This window comes from Vipera berus (assembly GCF_964194415.1).
Source record: "Vipera berus genome assembly, chromosome: 17".
Taxonomy (NCBI): domain Eukaryota; kingdom Metazoa; phylum Chordata; class Lepidosauria; order Squamata; family Viperidae; genus Vipera; species Vipera berus.
Genome location: NC_138220.1, coordinates 3,443,880 through 3,462,305, shown reverse-complemented (window position 1 = coordinate 3,462,305; position 18,426 = coordinate 3,443,880). Strand labels below are relative to the sequence as shown.

The 18,426-nt window shown below is 46.0% G+C and overlaps 1 protein-coding gene across 1 annotated transcript; it reads right to left on the bottom strand.

The window, feature by feature from the left end:
* Positions 1 to 1,186: 1,186 nt before the first annotated feature.
* On the bottom strand, positions 1,187 to 8,534 carry PERM1 (PPARGC1 and ESRR induced regulator, muscle 1). The gene is made up of 4 exons (XM_081341181.1): positions 8,431 to 8,534; positions 5,496 to 7,287; positions 2,642 to 2,755; positions 1,187 to 1,816 (listed from the first exon to the last, which is right to left on the bottom strand). Exons 2-4 carry the CDS (start codon positions 7,285 to 7,287, stop codon positions 1,734 to 1,736), a joined length of 1,989 nt encoding a protein of 662 aa, XP_081197307.1. The 5' UTR covers positions 8,431 to 8,534; the 3' UTR covers positions 1,187 to 1,733.
* Between the last annotated feature and the right edge of the window lie 9,892 nt (positions 8,535 to 18,426).

Genomic DNA, 18,426 nt, shown 5'->3' with positions numbered 1-18,426 from the left:
CTAAGTCGCTTTTTTTCAGCGCCGTTGTAATTTCGAGCAATCACTAAGTGAAAGGTTGCAAATCCAAGACTGCCTGGGCTGTAAATAATATTTTTCCCCCAATAAATTTCTTGGTGGTCCCCCATCCGTGCTCTCACCAGGACCCAGCCTGCTTAGCTTCCCAAGACCATTCACTTCTTCAATGAAATCAGTCCGCGTTTGATCACGGTTCAGAGTCACCTATCGCTGTTTTCAGGGCTGTTGTAACTTAAACGAATGGCTGTAAGACGAGTCCTTGGTAGAGGTTGGTCTACAGGTATATAGGTCCTCCTGCTTGAGCAAAGGGCTGGACTAGAAGACCTCCAAGGTCCCTTTCGGCTCTATCCTATCCTATCGGCATAGGTGGGAGGACTTCTGCAGGTCCAAAGGGAAAGAGGCTGGAAATTTCCTCCTGGCATTTGTTTTTTCTAAGTAGAGAGTCTGTTCGTGGAACGAAGAGGACACCTGTCTGACTTTTTCATTCCCTCAGAGGGAAATAGCTGGATGATTGCCATCCGAAATGCCAGCCAACTGCCCTCACCGAGGGAGAGCTGAGCGGAAAGGACAGTGCGGAAAATGCACTAAAGCCTCTTCTCTTCAATGTGGGCAGGCCTCCTTGCTGGCCACTACGAAGAATGGGAGAATATTTCAAGCTGATGAAAAGACTCTAAAAATGGGGTGAGGATCCTGCATTACTGAAAAGAGCCTGCCCACCCACCCACCCACACAAAAAAATAATAATTGGATAATGGGGAAGTTACAAGCCAAAGGTGCTTTCACCCCACCCCACCCCACCCAAAAAAGGCAGCTGGACTCTTCTTAAAAAAATTTTTTTCTTCTTCTTTGAAAACCTTTCCCTTCTCATCCGAGAAGCTCCAGAACTGAAGAAGCTTCTTGAATGAGAAGCGAAAGGTTTTCAAAGAAAAAACAACAACGAGAAGAAAGTCCAGTTGCCTTTTAGGCATGATTTGAGAATCTCCATAAACAGGGAAGTTACAAGTCCACAGCTGTGGATTAGGGTAAACTGGAAATGAAGTCCGTGGACTTCTGTGGCAGATATTGTGGTTTCTGCAGGCTGGCCACTGGTTGCGAAGAAGAAACTGGGCTGCAGAAGCCTTGCTGAATATGTTCCAGGAGGTTTTATATTTTTGCTTGGGTGGTTACGGTGCCAAGGAAAGGTCACCAAACAAATTGCTGTAAGTTGAGGACTCTCTGGACTGTTATACCTTAATGTCAAATTCTCTCACCTTCTAAACACCGTTTTTCGAATGATCTTGTCTTTCAGTTATTCCTTTTCTTAATCCCAGCTGTTGTTGTTGTTGTTGTTTAAAAAAAAACAACACACAAGCTTTTTTGTTCCTCTTATTTATTCCGTTCGTGAAAGTCCTCTGAATCCTTTTGATAACTTTCTTCAAGCCTGCTTTGGCTCCTGTGTCCGCTGAGTAATTCATTTTATAGCTTACCATCCCTTGCAAGTTTAAGATATACTCCCAACTGGGAGACAAAGGAAAGAAAGAAAGAAAAAAAAAGAGAGGAGGATCTGGGGCTTGAGTTGGGTGGATCCCAACAGGGATGGTTTTTAAGGAAGGTTTAATCTTCTTTCTCACCTCTTTCCCTGCGGGTAATATCTGAAGTCCAACGGCCTCCAAATCTGGTTTTCTTGCTTTGCAGGAGAAGATCTTGAAAGATCTCTTCAGGGGTTGACCTGTGTCTCCTTAAGGGCTGTGATCAGTCTCCATGGCAACCTGTCTCCTGAAGCAACGGATGGCGGAGAGGGTACCAAAGTTTGCCAACAGCACTGTGAGGGGAAGAGAGAGAAAAAATAAAAGTCCAGATGAATGAATGCAATCAAGACATTTAAACTTTTTCCACAGCAAGAGCAGCAAGTCTGGATTAAGCATTTTATTTTATTTTATTTTATTTTATTTGGCACAGTGTCTTTTCCCCCTTTTTCAAATATTCCAATCTTTTCTGCAATTCGCAGGAGATTCTTCCTTTTTTCATCATAAATCCCGCAATTGTTTTCTACTATCTTTTAGTTAAAGGAGGGGAGGAGGAAACGAAGCCTTTTATTTCCAGCTTTTGAAGCCACCTAGGGTTCCCCAGGCAAGGAAAGTGAATTCTATTTAAAAACAGTCTTCCCATCAGATTTCGGATTCTGCTGGGTTTTTCACAGAGGGGAAGGGGAAGGGAAGGAGAGGACAGAGGCGGGAAGGGAAGCTCATATAAGTTGCCTTCCTGAATTTGCTTCTTTCTCAAAAAGTAGAAAGGAACTGGAGAGATGGAGGCCTAGGCCCAGCCCTGCTCTTACATTCTTTAAAAATAAACTTTCTTTTAAGGTGTAAAGGGAGAAACAAGCCCCCCCCCCTCTCTCTGCCGTTGCTTTCAAACACGCAGAAGGTTGCTTTGGAAAATAAAAATGGAAGAAAGAAAAGATAAGGGGTGAAGAGAGAGAACAAAAAAAAAAAACACACCAACCCTCTTTCTGGTGTTCTGCCTGCCTTATTTCAGACGGGAACCAGTCGGTCAGCATTCCTGGGTTATCTTTTCAACTTCAAACCCCCCCATCTCCCCCCCAAAAAATCTCAGTTCTCCCCACACAGGAGCCCTGGGAAAAAATTACCAATCTTCCAAGCATCCGGAGTCTGCAAGTTGGAGGTTTTCACACCCCAAGAAGCCAACGCCACAAATCCTAGACACAGATCTCTGGGCGTGAGGACCAGCTGGAGAGGCCTTTCTGAATTTAAAAAAAGAAAAAAAGAACCAAGGTGGTTAAGAAAGCGGGAGTTTGGAATCTCTAAAAGGACATCTAGTCTGACCCCCCCTTAGCGCAGGATCCGGGCATCCCAAGTCTGTTTCTAGGACCCCTGGTCTCCCTCAAAATCCTCAGAGGGTTTCGTGATATCAAAATTATTTGCCAGGCTAGGTTGAAAAATAATAGTCCTCAATGTATGACTGCGAACCGGGGACGGGAACGTCCATCGCTAGGCAGTACGGTCGTTAAATGAGTCGTGCACAATTTTACAAGTGTTTTCGCCTCGTTCGCCAAGGGAGTCACGTGGATGTTAAACGAATCTGATGTCCGCCAATGATTTTACTTGTCGGAAGCCAGCTGATCAGCTGATTTCGGGATGCTGTAACCATTGTAAATATATGCTGGTTTGCCAAGGGCCCAAATTTTGGTCCTGTTTCTATGTGGGGACACTGTGACAATCATTGCGACGATTAGTTATGTACACGGTACGAAAAAGATGTTGAGACTCTGGAAAGAGTGCAGAGAAGAGCAACAAAGATGATCAGGGGGCTGAAAGCTAAAACATACAAAGAACAGTTGCAGGAATTCGGTTTGTCTAATTTAATTATAAGAAGGAGTAGGGGGGGTGACATGATAACAGTGATCCAATATTTGAGGGGCTGCCACAAAGAAGGGGGGGTTTATCAAGCTATTCTCCAAAGCCCCTGAAGGGAAGGACAAGAAGCAATGGATAAAAACTAGCCAAGGAGTGCTAGTTAGTGCTGCACTAACTTTGAACGGTGGCTAAGCGAACGGTGATAGGTTGGGGACTGCCTGGGTTAAAATCCCACCAAACAACCATAAGAATCAGCAACTGAAGCCATTTTGCTCTTCCCCCTCCCCCCCTCCCCACTTTTCTCTAATTTTCCAACCCAGCCCTGTGCTTAATTTTGTTTTGAACTCCACCAAGTCTGCCTTGGCTTGCCCCATCTCTTCATTTATTTCACAGGAAATGTTTCCAAGTGAACCACCTCGGAAAGGAGACAGGCGGCAGATTTAACCAATAAATCAATAAATCTGCAGCTCAGGATATAGACGATTCTCCTGAAGACAGTTTGGTCACCAAGCTGGGTAACAAACAAACGCAACGCGCCGGGTCCCTGGAAAATAATCAAATTTAGAGGGAATCCAGCGTTCCATATTTAGTCTGTACGATGTGTTTGTGGAACTGGGGCTTATGCCTGCTGGAGAAATTGTGAGAATTGACTCTTTTTCCTCCAGTTTATCCTTTTTTTTTTAACCTAATGATAAAATACCGTGTTGTTGCCATAAGAAGCAAACACAGCCCACGTTCAGACCGATTATCACAGCCAGCCTGTGTTTCTCAAAGACCCGAAATCTTAATCTCTACTTGGCTGATCCCGAGGCTGAGATAAACCACAATCGTAGGTTTTTAAACATTCAAAGGTCATTCTTGGCTTTGGTTCCAAAAAGAGGCACCTTTCATCTGCTGCGTTTGTTTGTGTCTCTTAAGTGTCCCCCGGGGTACACATTTTCCTTTGGTGTCGTGTCCTAGATCTTTTTTTTCTACCCAAGGTCAGCGGCCCAATTTAGATCTGGAAACAACTCAGAGGGAGGGAGAGATGCGCTGAGTCAGCACCTCTTGGCTCAATCTGCAAAGGGGTTTTTTTTGTGTTTTTTTTTTTTTGGCCTTCGACTGGCGTTGCAAAAGGAAAAACAAAGATTGCCAGAGCTGTGCTCATTCAGCGGGCAGCGCATGCCCTCCTTCTTAATGGGTTAGAAAGCGGGGGAAAAACCCTTAGATGTCTGCAGAATGGCACCTTCTCAGCCACTGCCCTGCCTCGTTCACAGATCGTAATCTTCATAATATTTTCCTTGTGAAGAAAACTCCTACGCTTTCCCAGCGCTTCTGTGTCCAGACAAAATCGACGTGTTTTTTTTAAAAAAGAGGAAAGCTATGCAACACTGCTCAACATTGCGCGGTAACCGGGGTTCTTATAGTGCTACTAATGTGGTCAGACCTAAGGCTGTGTTATTTATTTATTGGATATGCAGAATTGATCTACGATTCCTTCAATATTTAAGGGGCTGTCACAGAAAGGTGGGGGGGGGTTTGTCAACCTATTTTACAAAGCATCTGAGGGCAGGACAAGAAGTATCAGAGGGAAGCTTGTCAAAGAGAGAAGCAACCTAGAATTAAGGAGAAACCTCCTGACAGTGAGAACAATTAACCGGTGGAACAACCTGCCTCCAGAAGTTGTGGGCGCTCCATCACTGGAGGCTTTCAAGACGAGATTGGAGAGCCCTTGGTCTGAAATGGTGTAGGGTCCCCTGCTTGAGCAGGGGGTTGGACTAGAAGACCTCCAAGGTCCCTTCCAAACTCTGTCATTCTGTAGCCTTTCCTCTTTAAAATTTTGATTTTGCCTGGACAGACTATTACTCTAGACTGCCGGCTAATACCGACAAATTGGTGAGTCCACTAAAGTAGGAAGGATTCGGCAAATAATGTCAAAGGTGTTTTTTCTTTAGGTCTACCACTGACTCAAAAAAAAAATCTCATGTGAAAAGGTGTATTTTAGGTGGAATTTAGGTTTATAAGTCCCCTAGGAAAGCTATTCCGCAGATTTTCGAAGGCTGATTTAGCAATGAAACTTAGGGATGCTATTAACAGAGAAAGCCGGTTTAGCCAGAAGCTCAGTTAAGGATGGGAAAGAATGAATACCTGGTTTTAAGACAGCTACCCCAAGGTTCTCTGATTTCAGGGTGTGTCCATCCAGAAGCTTTGGAGATACGAGCATCACTCCTGTCTGGCATCCTCTCTGCCTTGGCCGGGATCTGAGTAAGCGAACTGGCCTACCTACAAGGGATGTTAAAGCTCTCACGGCCTTTCCTAACTCTGAAGCAGGCACGGCCAGGATGTTCGGCCTCCGGCTGCTCTTGCCTTGTGGTGGGTGTGCAAAGAAGTGTTCGCACACTTCTGGGAATGCCATGGAATCGGTGTTCATGTCGGAGGCTGCCTCTTCCAAGACAAGGGATGGAGCCAAATGATGGGCAGAGCTGAGGGACGCCTCTGAAGGACCGTCTTTGCTCCAGGTCTCCTCTCCAGCCACAGTTTCATCTACATCCTGGAAGAAATATTCGTACATTTCAGGACCCGTCATTGCTGGCAGCTCTGACTGATGGCCGTGGCTGAGGGTCTCCCTTGATCTTCTCTCTTGTGACGATGGTCCTTCTACTTCATGGAGGTCCTCAGAGAAGAAATACTCGTACACCTCGGGCCACGTCATGGTTGTTAAAGTTTCTTCTGAACAGTCACTTGATTTTGGATGGCAGGAGACCAGTCTCGGGCTTCCTTGCGTCCTAGTTAGGGCCTCTCCTTCAGATGGAATGGCCACACCTAGATGGAGACAAGGTTCTCCATTATTCTGCCTTTCCACCTTTCCTGAGGAAGGGGCAGAACCTCTGTGGCCGACCTCCGATGATGGTTCTGGAGGTCCATCTTCTTCTAGAACTTCTGGGCATCCTTCCACCCCGTTGTCCTTGGCTTGGTCTTCCTCTTGAGAAGCATTAGGGCTGTGGTCTGCTCCCCTCTTGGTTTTGAGCAGATCCCCTTCTTCCTTTCCAGAAGTCCTTGCCCTACTGTTGATCCACCGTGGAGTCGCCTGGACTGAAGGTTCTTGAGAAGGGGAATGCGTTTCCTGGAACGGGGTCCTCGAGACGACCTGGAGGCACTTGGCTTCCTTCTCTGGAGTCTCAGCTTCTCCAGATGTTGGAGAAAGAACAGAAGAAACCCTGAGGCCGCTGGGCTCCAGAGCTGCATCTCTCAGCTTGGGAAATTCAGGTTTTCCAGAAACGGAGGCGTTCGTCGCTGATCCTGGAAACTTGCAGCCCCGAGAAGCGGTCAGGGGAGCATAGTCTTCAGCATAGTGAAACTCCAAGTCAACTGCTCTGTCTGGAGTCTCCAATGTCTCTGGAACAGGACTCGAACTGAGGGGCGGAACCAGAGATTTCTCTCCTGTCTCTGGCCTTGGGTGTGGCTCCTGTAAATCCCTCTTTTGGACGATGTGGGCTTCCACCTTAGTTTCATCATCCAGGGGCCAACCTACTCTTCCTACGCCTTCTTCGTCAGCCATAGAGAGGGAGACAGACCTGGCGACAGGTCCAGGGTTCAAGGTGAGGCTGGAGTAGGGACTTGGGAAGGAGTGGGAAGGCAGAAAGACTTGCTGGCTCCTGCAAAGAAACCTACCAACAGATCCTAAATCAGTTTCATCTTCGCTGCCGGACAGAGCATCTTCTGCAAGCAGGTGCCCGCTTGGGTTGTCAAGGGAGAAGCAGCTGTTTTTTTGGTGGGCTGGGGCCCTTTTTTCTTCAGCCTCCCCTTCCTCAAGATCACTCAGGAGCTGGTCTTCAGCAGTGGCCAAGGCTGGCGGAATCAAACGGCATTCCTCCGAGACAAAGTAAAATTCAGCCCAATCCCGGTCGTTCAGCTGGATGCTGTATTCAAAATTTTCCATCTGGAAAAGAGAAACATTCCGCGGAGTTGGAGGAGAAGAGGGAAGGGTCAGGGGAGAAAGAGAGAGAGAGAGAGAATGTAGGAAGAAGTGCAAACTGCATTTCTGACCAGAGTATTAACAGGGACCCATCCACAAAGGCTCCAAGGATCGAATTCAAATTAGGAAGTCTTTCGCTTCTATTTTGCTCCCAAGGGGGCAAAGAAAAACACACACAAAAAACCAGAGGATGTGTAGATTCTGCAAGAGGTTGGCTGGGCTGAGGACTGCCATTTGGCGCAGATTCACCCCTTGACCACCAAGAAGGAAATGGACCCCACTCCAGGGATGCCCCCCCCAATTTAATTTTTATTATCATTCAGTACAGCTGCACTGCTGATGTTACTTAGTTTGAACAATGCAATGTCTGCAAGAAAACAACCAAGCTGAGAGAGCACCAAGGGCCCCCCCATGGTCACCCTGAGCTACAAACATTCTCCTTTATTCAAATTCACTGCTAGGCAGAAAAATAAACTCCTTATTGGAACCTGCTTAATGGGAAGCTAAATCTTGTTGCTTGCCTTGGCTGGGGTGATTTTCACTTTCTGATGGGGATTTTACTATGCACCATGTTCCCAATCGTATTAATAATTTATCCGCTCCCCCCCCCCCGCTCTTCAAACACAAGGTTCCCCCATCACCAAGACAGGGAAGAACATCTATCTTCACAGGGGGGGTCAAGGAGAGAACTTAGAAGGATGGAGAAATTTCCTGAGGTTAGAACAATTCACTAGCGGAATGGCTTCCCTCCAGAAACTATGAAGGGTTTTTTTTTTAAACAAGAGACCGGGCAGCCCTTTATCTGAAAGGTACAAGGTCTCCTGCCTTGGGCCAAGGGTTGGACTAGAAGACCTTCAAGGTCCCTTCCAGCTCTGTTATTCTGTTCTGAACTGTTTCGCACGGACTTTTCTGATTCAAAAAGTCCAACAGGGCTGTTTTGATGCCCTTGTTCCTTTGGCGTTTGAAGGAGTTTGCTTGCACCCTCCCACGGCGATGGGACTTCGCTGCTCATCCTTTCCCAGACTGGTGAAAGAGGGGTGCCAAGGGGAAAAAATAAAAATAAAAACCATGGCCGTCCCAGAGAGGGGGAAATTTTGTAGGTCCTACCTTGCGAACAGCTTACGCCGGGGATGGGGCCATGCTGTCAAGTGCCCGTTAAGCCTCTCCCGGGGTGGCATGATGTGGTGCCCGGCGCCCTTCACACTGGGAACAGGGGCAGCGGCTGCCCAGAAGAGGTCAGCTTTGCAGGCCCAAAATAGTTCTCTCTCTCTCTCTCTCTGACCAGTCACGTGAGACTCTGGCAAAGGCAAAAAGGGCAATCTAAAATAGACGAGACGCTCCTTTGCGCTCATGGCAGCCCTCCCAGTTTACTAAGGAGACTGTTTCTTTGTTGGAACTTGGCCCCATCTGGCTATTTTGCCCTTGAGGGGAAATGGCATGTGGTTTTTTTGCGGCAGGGGTGGTGGTTGATACACAGTGTGTGTGTGTGTGTGTGTGTGTGTGTGTTCCCCTTTTCACACTGTTTCCAAGCTCCGTCTTGGAATCTTAAAGGTGTAGCTGTCTAGACTGAGTGCCCTTGAGTGTGGAAGCTGGGATCCAGATGCCAACTGGAGTGCCCCGAAATTGTCGTCCAGAATTTAATAATAATAATAATAATAATAATAATAATAATAATAATAATAATAATAATAATAATAATAATAATAATAATAATAATAATAATAATAATAATAATAATAATAATAATAATAATAATAATAGCCTTTTTTATGCAAAGGGACTGGCTCTGTCCATTTGTCTTCAGCCGAGGAGCATCACTCCAAAACTTTTGCATCTTATTTAAGAGCTGTGTATGTACCATAGTTACTCTTCTAATCTTGCGAAGATTTCTGGGGGTGTGACTCTTTTTTGAAACGAGGCCATCTTTTTCAAGAAATCCGTGCATTTGGAAAGCTGTGTCGCAACCGACTGACTGATTTTTAAACACAGCACAAAATCAAACTTGATGCCTCTGAATCAAGACAGGAGAATAACAATTCTGACTGAGGACTGCCACCTGCTGGCCAAAGAGCAGAAGAGCAATATTCCACATTGGAAATGATTTGAAAATACTGAATTGAAAACCAAAAAAAAAAAAAAAAGAATAGAATTTTTTCAATGGAAACAAGTTGTTATTCTCTCTCGTTTTCCTCTTCTTTTTTTCCTTTCTTTGCCTTCTTCCTTGATGAAGAGTGCTGTTGATCTCAAAAGTATGCACATTATTTTGATATTGTCATAATATGGGATTTATCACGTCCCTTAACAGAATAATAGGGCTGGAAGGGACCTTTGAGATCATCTAGTGACTAGTCCAACCCCCTGCTCAGGCAGGAAACCTTATACCATTTCAGACAAATGGCTTGTCCGGTCTCTTCTTAAAAACCTCCAGTGATGGGAGCATTCACAACCACTGGTTAATTGTTCTGTCAGGAAATTTCTGCTTAGTTCCAGGTTGCTTCTCTCCTTGGTTAGTTTCCATCCGTTGCTTCTTGTCCTCCCTTTGGGCGCTTTGGAGACTAGCTTGACTCCCTCTTCTTTGGGGCAGCCCCTGAGATACTGGAAGGCTGCTATCCTGTCCCCCCTCGTAAGGTTTTTAACTATAACTTTTTGTTTTTCCTCTGTTTATCTTCAAGTCTCCATTTTCTTTGAACAATTATTTTTTCCTACCACTAGATGTCAGTCAAGGACAGAGAAAAGTCTATGGAGATTCTCCATCAGCCTATCCCAAAGATGCTTTTTCAAGCGGCAGCTGGACTTTCTTGTTTTTCTCTGAAGACGTTTGGCTTCTCATCCGAGAAGCTTCTTCAGCTGACGGGAGAGAAGAGGGAAGTCTGTTTGCCATCATTCCCACGTGAGTTTGCTGTGGGGTTAGGGTTAGGCTTCCTGACTCTATCAGAATAGAATAGAATAGAATAGAATAGAATAGAATAGAATAGAATAGAATAGAATAGAATAGAATAGAATAGAATAGAATAGAATAGGAAATACAGAATAGAATAGAATAGAATAGAATAGAATAGAATAGAATAGAATAGAATAGAATAGAATAGAATAGAATAGAATATAGAATGCAGAATAGGAATAGGAATAGGAATAGGAATAGGAATAGGAATAGGAATAGGAATAAAAATAGAAGCTGGAAGGGACTTTGGAGGTCTTCTAGTCCAGCCCCCTGCTCAAGCAGGAGAACCTATACTATCTCATATAAGTGGCTGTCTGGTCTCTTCTTAAAAACCTCCAGTGATGGAGCACCCACAACATCTGGCGGCAAGCTGTTCCACTGGTTAATTGTCCTGACTGTCAGGAAGTTTCTCCTTAATTCCAGGTTGCTTCTCTCTCTGATCAATTTCCAACCATTGTTTCTCGTCTTTCCCTCTGGTGCTTTGGTAAACAACCCGAACAATCTGGACTGAATTACAGCAGCAGTTTGCAAAGGGGAGCCAGAGATAAGGGACAGACAGACAGACAGACAGACAGACAGACAGACAGACAGACAGACAGAGGGTTAACCCTGGAAATGCTGGTTGGTACGAGGCACGTCAAAGTTGTGATATTAACCACAGTGAGCTTTGCCTGCAGCACCAACTCACAGAGGCCACCTGCCCCTTTGTTGTACTCCTCACAACCTGCCTTTCCTCCAGGAGTCCTCAGGTATACGTCGTTCTCGACTTGCAACCGTTCCTTTCGTTTTTAAGTTACGAAAGCACTTTAAAAAGCGACTGATGGCCCTTTTTGCACCTGTGACCATCCACCTGATCACAGGATTAAAACTCTGGACGCTTGGCCACGTGGCATGAATGGCACCGTCCCCGGGGTCACGTGACCCCCTTTTGCAACCTTCCAACAAGCAGAGTCAATGGGGGAAGCCAGATCCGCTTAACGGCCGTGTTGCTCACTTAACAACTGCAGTGGTTCACTTGAGAGCAGTGGCGAGCAAGGTGGTTAAATGCGAAACTCTTACTTAACAACTGTCTCACTTAGCGACGGAAATTTTGGGCTCAGTTGTAGTACTAGACCTCTAGAGGCCTGTCCGGTGAAGAAAGTTTTGCTAAACACAAGGCCATTAATTCAGTCTCAAAGGCCACTTAAGAAGATGCTGGTCCAAAACTTCTGGACATTTTCTCATGAAGGATCCCTCTAGTTGACTGCGCCTCTTTTTATTTCAGAGGGAGGGAGGGAGGGAGGGAGGAAGAGAAGGGAGAAAGGGAAGAACGAAAGAGGGAGTGAAGGAAGGAGGTAGGGGAAGGGGGAGGGAGGGAGAAAGGAAGGAAGGAAAAGATAAAGAGAGAAAGAGAGAAAGAGAGAGAGAGGGAGGAAGAGAAGATGAGAAAGAGAGAGAAAGGAAGGGGAAGGGGGAAGGAAGGAAGGAAGGAAGGAAGGAAGGAAGGAAGGAAGGAAGGAAGGAAAAGAAAGAAAGAAAGAAAGAAAGAAAGAAAGAAAGAAAGAAAGAAAGAGGAAGAGAGAGAGAGAGAGAAAGAAAGAAGATAAAATGAGGAAGAGAGGAAGAGAGAGAAAAAGAAAGAGAAGATAAAATGAGAAAGAGAGGAAGAGGAAGAGAGAAAAAGAGAAAAAGAAAGAAAGAAAGAAAGAAAGAAAGAAAGAAAGAAAGAAAGAAAGAAAGAGGAAGAGTCCTTGTGCTTTATAACTCATCAATTTTATCCAGAGAGGGATCAGCTGGCTCCTTCGTCTCCCCCCTATTGAGTTCAGCAGGGGATCCCCAAAACCCAGTGAGTGGCACCCCAAGAGCGGAGCAGCTGTGACCCTGTCGTGCTCAGAGGTCAAGCAGTGGTTCTGGGAGAGGCCTGAAAAATGCCTCTTTTCCCCTCCTTTCTATCTTTTCCACCCCACCTCTTTAGACCCTCTCTGCATGGGCTTGGCACTTCCCCCCCCCTCCCCACATTGGCATCTTAACAAGGTCTGGAGCCCAAGTGGGGGGGGGGGAGAAAGAGAAGGGGGGGCGGGAAAGGAAGAAAGGCCAGTGGCATTGAAGAGGGTGAAAAAGCCCACCAGGATAATTAAAGGTCATCCGGGACTTCCCAATTACTGTAGCAAGAGGGTGGCTAATGTGAGATAATGATGTCACATGAGAACTAATGAGGAGGATTAATGCAGTCCTGATGCCCCCCCCCCAGGAAAAAAAAGCTTCTTCTGCTCTCCAGCACTTTAGCCCACTCAGCATCTCGGCTCACAAAAGGGTGGGACATGAGTGCAAAGTTTTTGAGGATGCGCTTGGTGAAAGCCGAGGAGGAGGAGGAGGAGGAGGAAGGCCAAAGAAGAGTTCAGAGGCTCCTTTGATAAGGGGAACCCTTTCAATCCCCCCCCCAACCCAGCTTTCCCACTTCATGAATTGCTTCTTCCAGGGATGTCAACAAGGCATTGTTCATCCATGACCCTCTCCTCTCCACTGGACCAAGTGGTGCTTCTTAATTGAACATAATCCCCAGCTTTTTTAAAAGGGGAAAAAAACCCACACCCCTCTGTTTCAAATCCCCAGTTTGCTTTCCCTCAACCCCCCCCCCCGCTTTCCCCCCCCCCCTATGTTGATGGCCTTCTCCAGAGGAGAATCACTGAAGTTGCCTTCACGAAACACGCTTAACCAGCTTGCAAGGGCATTTTTTTAGTGGTAATCTCAGTTCGCTGCATTTTTTTTAAAAAAAAATTGTTAGAAACAATCTATTTGCGAAGATAAGTCTGGTTAATTCCTTTTAAATTTTTTGCCTGCTGCATAAATTCAGGAAAAGGGGTTTAAGCTGGTCACTGGTTTAAGGTCTTTCTTGGAAAGCAGCGGTAACCGGGTGACTATCGATTTTATTTGGAGGAGGAGGAGGAGAAAGAGGAGGAGAGGAAGAAGGGAAGAAGGGAAAGAGGAGGAGGGAGGAGGAGGAGGAGGAGAAGAAGAAGAAGAAGAAGAAAAGGAGAAAGGGGAGGAGGGGGGAGGAAGAGAAGGAGGAAGAAGAGGAGGCGGAGGAGAATAGAATAGAATAGAATAGAATAGAATAGAATAGAATAGAATAGAATAGAATAGAATAGAATAGAATAGAATAGAATAGAATAGAATAGAATAGAATAGAATAGAATAGAATAGAAATAATGAATAGAATAGAATAGAATAGAATAGAAATAATGAATAGAATAGAATACAATTAGAAGAGAAGAGAAATAATGAATAGAAGAGAAGAGAAGAGAATAAAATAGAATAGAAATAATGAATAGAATAGAATAGAATAGAATAGAATAGAAATAATGAAGAGAAGAGAAGAGAAGAGAATAACAGAGTTGTAAGGGACCTTGGAGGTCTTCTAGTCCAACCCCCTGCTCAGGCAGGGAACCCTTAACCATTTCAGACAAATGGCCATCCAATCTCTTCCAGTGCTGGAGCATGCACAACCTCTGGAGGGCAGGGTGTTCCACTGGTTAATGGTTAATTGAAGGAGAAGGAACTATTTGGGGGTTTCTATCTCCTGGGATGTTTTCATCTAGAGAAGAACATCATTTTCACCTACCTGCCATCCCTCCAGCCACCCACCCACCCCCACCAACTTTTGCAGGGCTGTAGGATTTATTTATTTATTTCTACTCCAGGGTGTGTGTGTGTGTGTGTGTGTGTGTGTGTGTGTGTGTGTGTGTAAGCTTCCGGCTAAAAGCAGCTGCGCAGGAGGGTCTCCGATCAATATTAGTTTCGGGCAGAGGAGAGTGTGTGGGGGGCAACCTCCGACGTCCGCAGGCACAGCGCCCTGCGCTCTCTGCTAAGCCGTTTGCCTTGGCATCTTTCCGGCCAGGTGCTCCCTGAGTTAAATGCTTCTTTTGTCTTAGAGCTCATGGGGAGGGGAAAAGGAGATTGAAGCCTGCTGTAAGCGAGATTAAAGTGGGGCCATAAATGGAAAAAAGCCACGGGGTCCTTTAAGTGCTCCAAAATAAGGGGATGTGGAGGGGGGGGGGCGGTGTGTGATGCAGAGGGAAGAAAAGTAACACAACACACTTGGATTTGCACTGAAAAACTTTGCCACAGCAGTAGACAGCCTGAGTTCCGGGGAAACGTTTTTGATGCGGGCTGCCAACCTGTCTTTAAGTTTAGATCTAAAAATGCAAGGAATGAAGCCATGTCCCCCCATTTTCCACCTCAGCCAGGAGTGAGTGGCCATTCAAACAACTCCCAGCCATAAATCTTGAGGGGTGCCAACCCTAATCCCCCAACCCACCAGGCCTTCCAGTAGCTTTGCAAATACACTGGGAATCTGTCGCTCTTTTGAGTAATGTTAGGAAGATTAGAGGCTGGGAGTGCGAACATGTTAATTGCCTGGCACTTCAGTCAGTCATCCAGAGGCAAAGGACTGAAGCTAGCTCATTAATTTCCAAGGCTGCCTTGTGCCCATGGATTCCCTCTGGGCTTCACCGTGGACCCTTCTGTCAAAGTAACTGGTTGTTGAGTTGCCTTAAGACAACCAAGGCTTCCCAAACAGATTTTTTTTAAACAGGAGGCTCATTTGGGGTGGATCCCCAATGTCGTCGTTTTCTTTTTTGCCTTTTCCTGAAACCCATTTAAATCAAAACAAAACAGGGGGTCTTCAAACTTGGCCCTTTTATGACATGTGGACTTCAACTCCCAGAATTCCTCAGCCAAGCACTGGCTGAGGAATTCTGGGAGTTGAAGTCCACAAGCCATAACAGGGCCAAGTTTTGAAGACCGCCCCCTGTTTGAAAGGGTCTCCTGGCAATTTCGGAAATGCTGGAAACACACAGCATGCTTGGGACTTTTCAGAGTCTAAGCCAAGGGGCGTCATAGTATTTACATTTAAAAGTCTAATAAAAAGTGAGTTTAAAAAGATGGTGCAAAGCCATCAAAAATGCTCACCATGTTCTTGGAGAAAATGGCCTTCCAGATTGAAGCAGCCCATCAATTGCAAACGAGTAGTGAGCAGACTTGATCCATCTCCGATGAACTGTAAAAAAAATTAAAAAAAGTTCGTATTCTCTTAACGCTGAAGGGTTAACGTGAATAATTTTTATTGCCAGGTGATGAAGAGATCAGAAAATCATTTGTCTGGAATGAAATACAGAGTAGGGGCTTGGACTAGTCCTAGCGGGCTTTTGTAGCTAAGGCAGGACTCGAACTCACGGTCTCGGTCTTTCTAGCCTGGTGCCTTAAGCATTATAGACCAGACTGGCTCTTTTGCTTCTAAACTGATATTTTATTTATTTATCAAACGTCTACAACCACCCATGGCATCTGAGTGATGGGCCAAGGATCAGCCTGTTTTCATGTCGGAGGAAGTGATTATTAACAACTGAGTTGGAATTTCATGAGAAGTGGTAAGATTCAAACACAGGTCCAAGACCTCATTTCCTACAAGGGTCAACCTGACGTGACAAGACGCCTTGAGGAAACAGGAGCGTCAGGCCAGCATTGCAGAAATCCTCTAAGGTTAGTCATAGCCTGAGTCAAAAAGTTTCAGGATTGCAATTTCTCTCTGGAGTTTCCCAGAAAAATCAGACGGCTTTTTCCCTGTGACCACAACAGATGCAAAGAAGAGAGAAGCAAATAAGAAGCAGGGATGTCAATTTTGTTACACTCGACGATAAGGAAAAATAAGTCCTCCAGAGCAGAAAGAAGTGGCTAGAAGGGATGTTATCAACACCCCATCTTCATTTTCTCACGTCAAGAAGCTGGTTAGGAATTAAGGGTGCTGTAGTCAGTGTGGAATACCTCAGGGCGGGGAAGGTGGAGAGCCTAACATTGTTTTTCTACTTCTTATTAAAATCCCAAAGCATTTTAGTGCTTAACTTAGCGAAGGCTACAGGATCTGGGCTGCAAAGAATCAAACGGCCACTAGAGGGCAGCAGAGGGATTCAGAAAGCTAATGATTTGCTGCCCTCTAGAGATGATCTAGGGGACGCGGTGGCTCAGTGGGTTAGGATGCTGAGCTTGTCGATCAGAAGGTCGGCAGTTTGGCGGGTCGAATCCCGAGTGCCGCGTAGCAGAGTGAGTGCCTGTTACTCGTCCCAGCTTCTGCCCACCTAGCAGTTCGAAAGCACGTAAAAATGCAAGTAGAAAAATAGGGGCCACTATGGTGGGAAGGTCACAGCGTTCCGTGCGCCTTTGGCGTCTAGTCATGCCGGCCACATGACCACGGAGACGTCCTCGGACAAGCGCTGGCTCTTCGGCTTTGAAACGGAGATGAGCACCGGCCCCTAGAGTCGGAAACGACTAGCATGCGTGTGCGGGGGAACCTTTACCTTTACCTTTTAGAGATGGTCTGGGTTTTCTCAGCTTAATTTAATAACCACTCTGGAAAAACAAACTTCCTTAAAAGCACCGTACAAGAAAAAAGGACAGGGGAATCTGCTTGGGAAATTCTATTTCAGTCATCAGCCAAACCATAATAATCTCAGTTCATCGAGGTGCCCGATTAGAGCTCATTGCACCAGAACCTATGATGATGCCTTGTCTTGCTACTATCTGGTCCCCAGCCAGAGAAGCAATTAAGAATATAATGAGCTACGCCTTCTTATGGGTGATGACCCAGGCAAGAATCTAGTCTTGAGTGGAATTTGGGGGGGGGGGGGGGGGGGGGAGACAGACTGTGGCCTACCACACTAAATTAGCTTCCTGAGAGGTCTTGAAATAATGCCTGATGAACAAAATTGCCCCCAAATCCCAGAAAATGCCAGGAAAAAATCAGTATGTCTCAACTTTGGCGACTTCATGATACGTGGACTTCAACTCCCAGGATTCCCCAGCCAGCACGCTGGGGAATCTTGGGAGTTGAAGTCCGCACCACTTCAATTTGCCCAAACTGAGAAAAACAGGGTTAGGGTAATAGGATGGTGGAGTTATTCCCCTTCCGTTTTGCCCCGCTTCTATACAGATAGTCCTCAACTTAAGACAGGTCATTTAGTGGCCGTCCGAAGTTACAACAGCAGTGGAAAAAGTTTTTCCCACTTACGACCGCTTCAGCTTCCTCACGGTCACTTGATCAAAATTCAGATGCTTGGCCACTGACTCGTGTTTATGACGGTTTCAATATCCCACAGCTTCTTGGGAAAGTAGGCGGGGGGGGGGAATGAGAAACTGAGGCGGTCAGGAGAGAGTTAAATTTCTCCTTGAAATAGCTTTATTTTTTTTTCCTTCCCCTCCACACTTCTAAGTACCAGGTTGAGCAAGACTTTCTGAGACGGGCGGATGGCTGATAAACCGCATGCCATAAAATTTGTCAAAGGCCCCACATACTTGATTCCTGAAGCTCAACCTCACCCTGCCCTTGTGGGGCTGTGTGTGTGTGTGTGTGTGTGTGTGTGTGTGTGTGTGTGTGTGTGTGTTGGGAGTGTGTGCCTGCCTGCCTCTGTCTCTCTCTCTCTCTCTCTCTCTCTCTCTCTCCTATATGCACACACACTTCTGTGTAATTCATTAACCCAAGTGCCTGCGCTATGCCCCGGGACAGACATAACCTATGGCTTTGAGTCAAAGAGGGTGGAGAATTCCCACACTGTGCCTCCTCGGTGGTTGGCAAGCTCACCGCATTCCACGGCACCACAATGCAGGTCCTTAAGCAGCCGGAGGGAGGGAGGGAGGGAGGAAGGGAAGGGGGGAGGTTTAAGCTGTCAGGTGTGACCCAGAGAAACCATCATATTCCTGTTCAGTGGCCAATTTCTCTCTTCCTTTCAAGTCTTTGTTCCCTGCCGGTCTTGTTGGAAAAGAAAAAGGGACTTTGTTCACCTGGTTACCTGCCATGAAGGTACACACACACACACACACACACACACACACACACACTCCCGACATCCCCACCCTCCCTTCAAGAAATCCCCATGAATTGCGCTGCCTTCCCAAACAGAACAGGTTCTGTGCACATTGTAAATGGAACCATTGATTCATTAACCCAAGTGCTGCTGCAAAGAAACCTTGGCTCGTTGGTTCTTCTTCGTGGTCTACGTAGCTTATGGGAATCTTTTATTTTTTTCCTTTTTTTTTTTGCCGGTAAAAAAGTTGATTTGTTTATAATGCGGTCCTGAGCATTGCTCCTGGGAAGGAAGCGCCATAGGGTAATAAAACTTATGGAGGTAAAT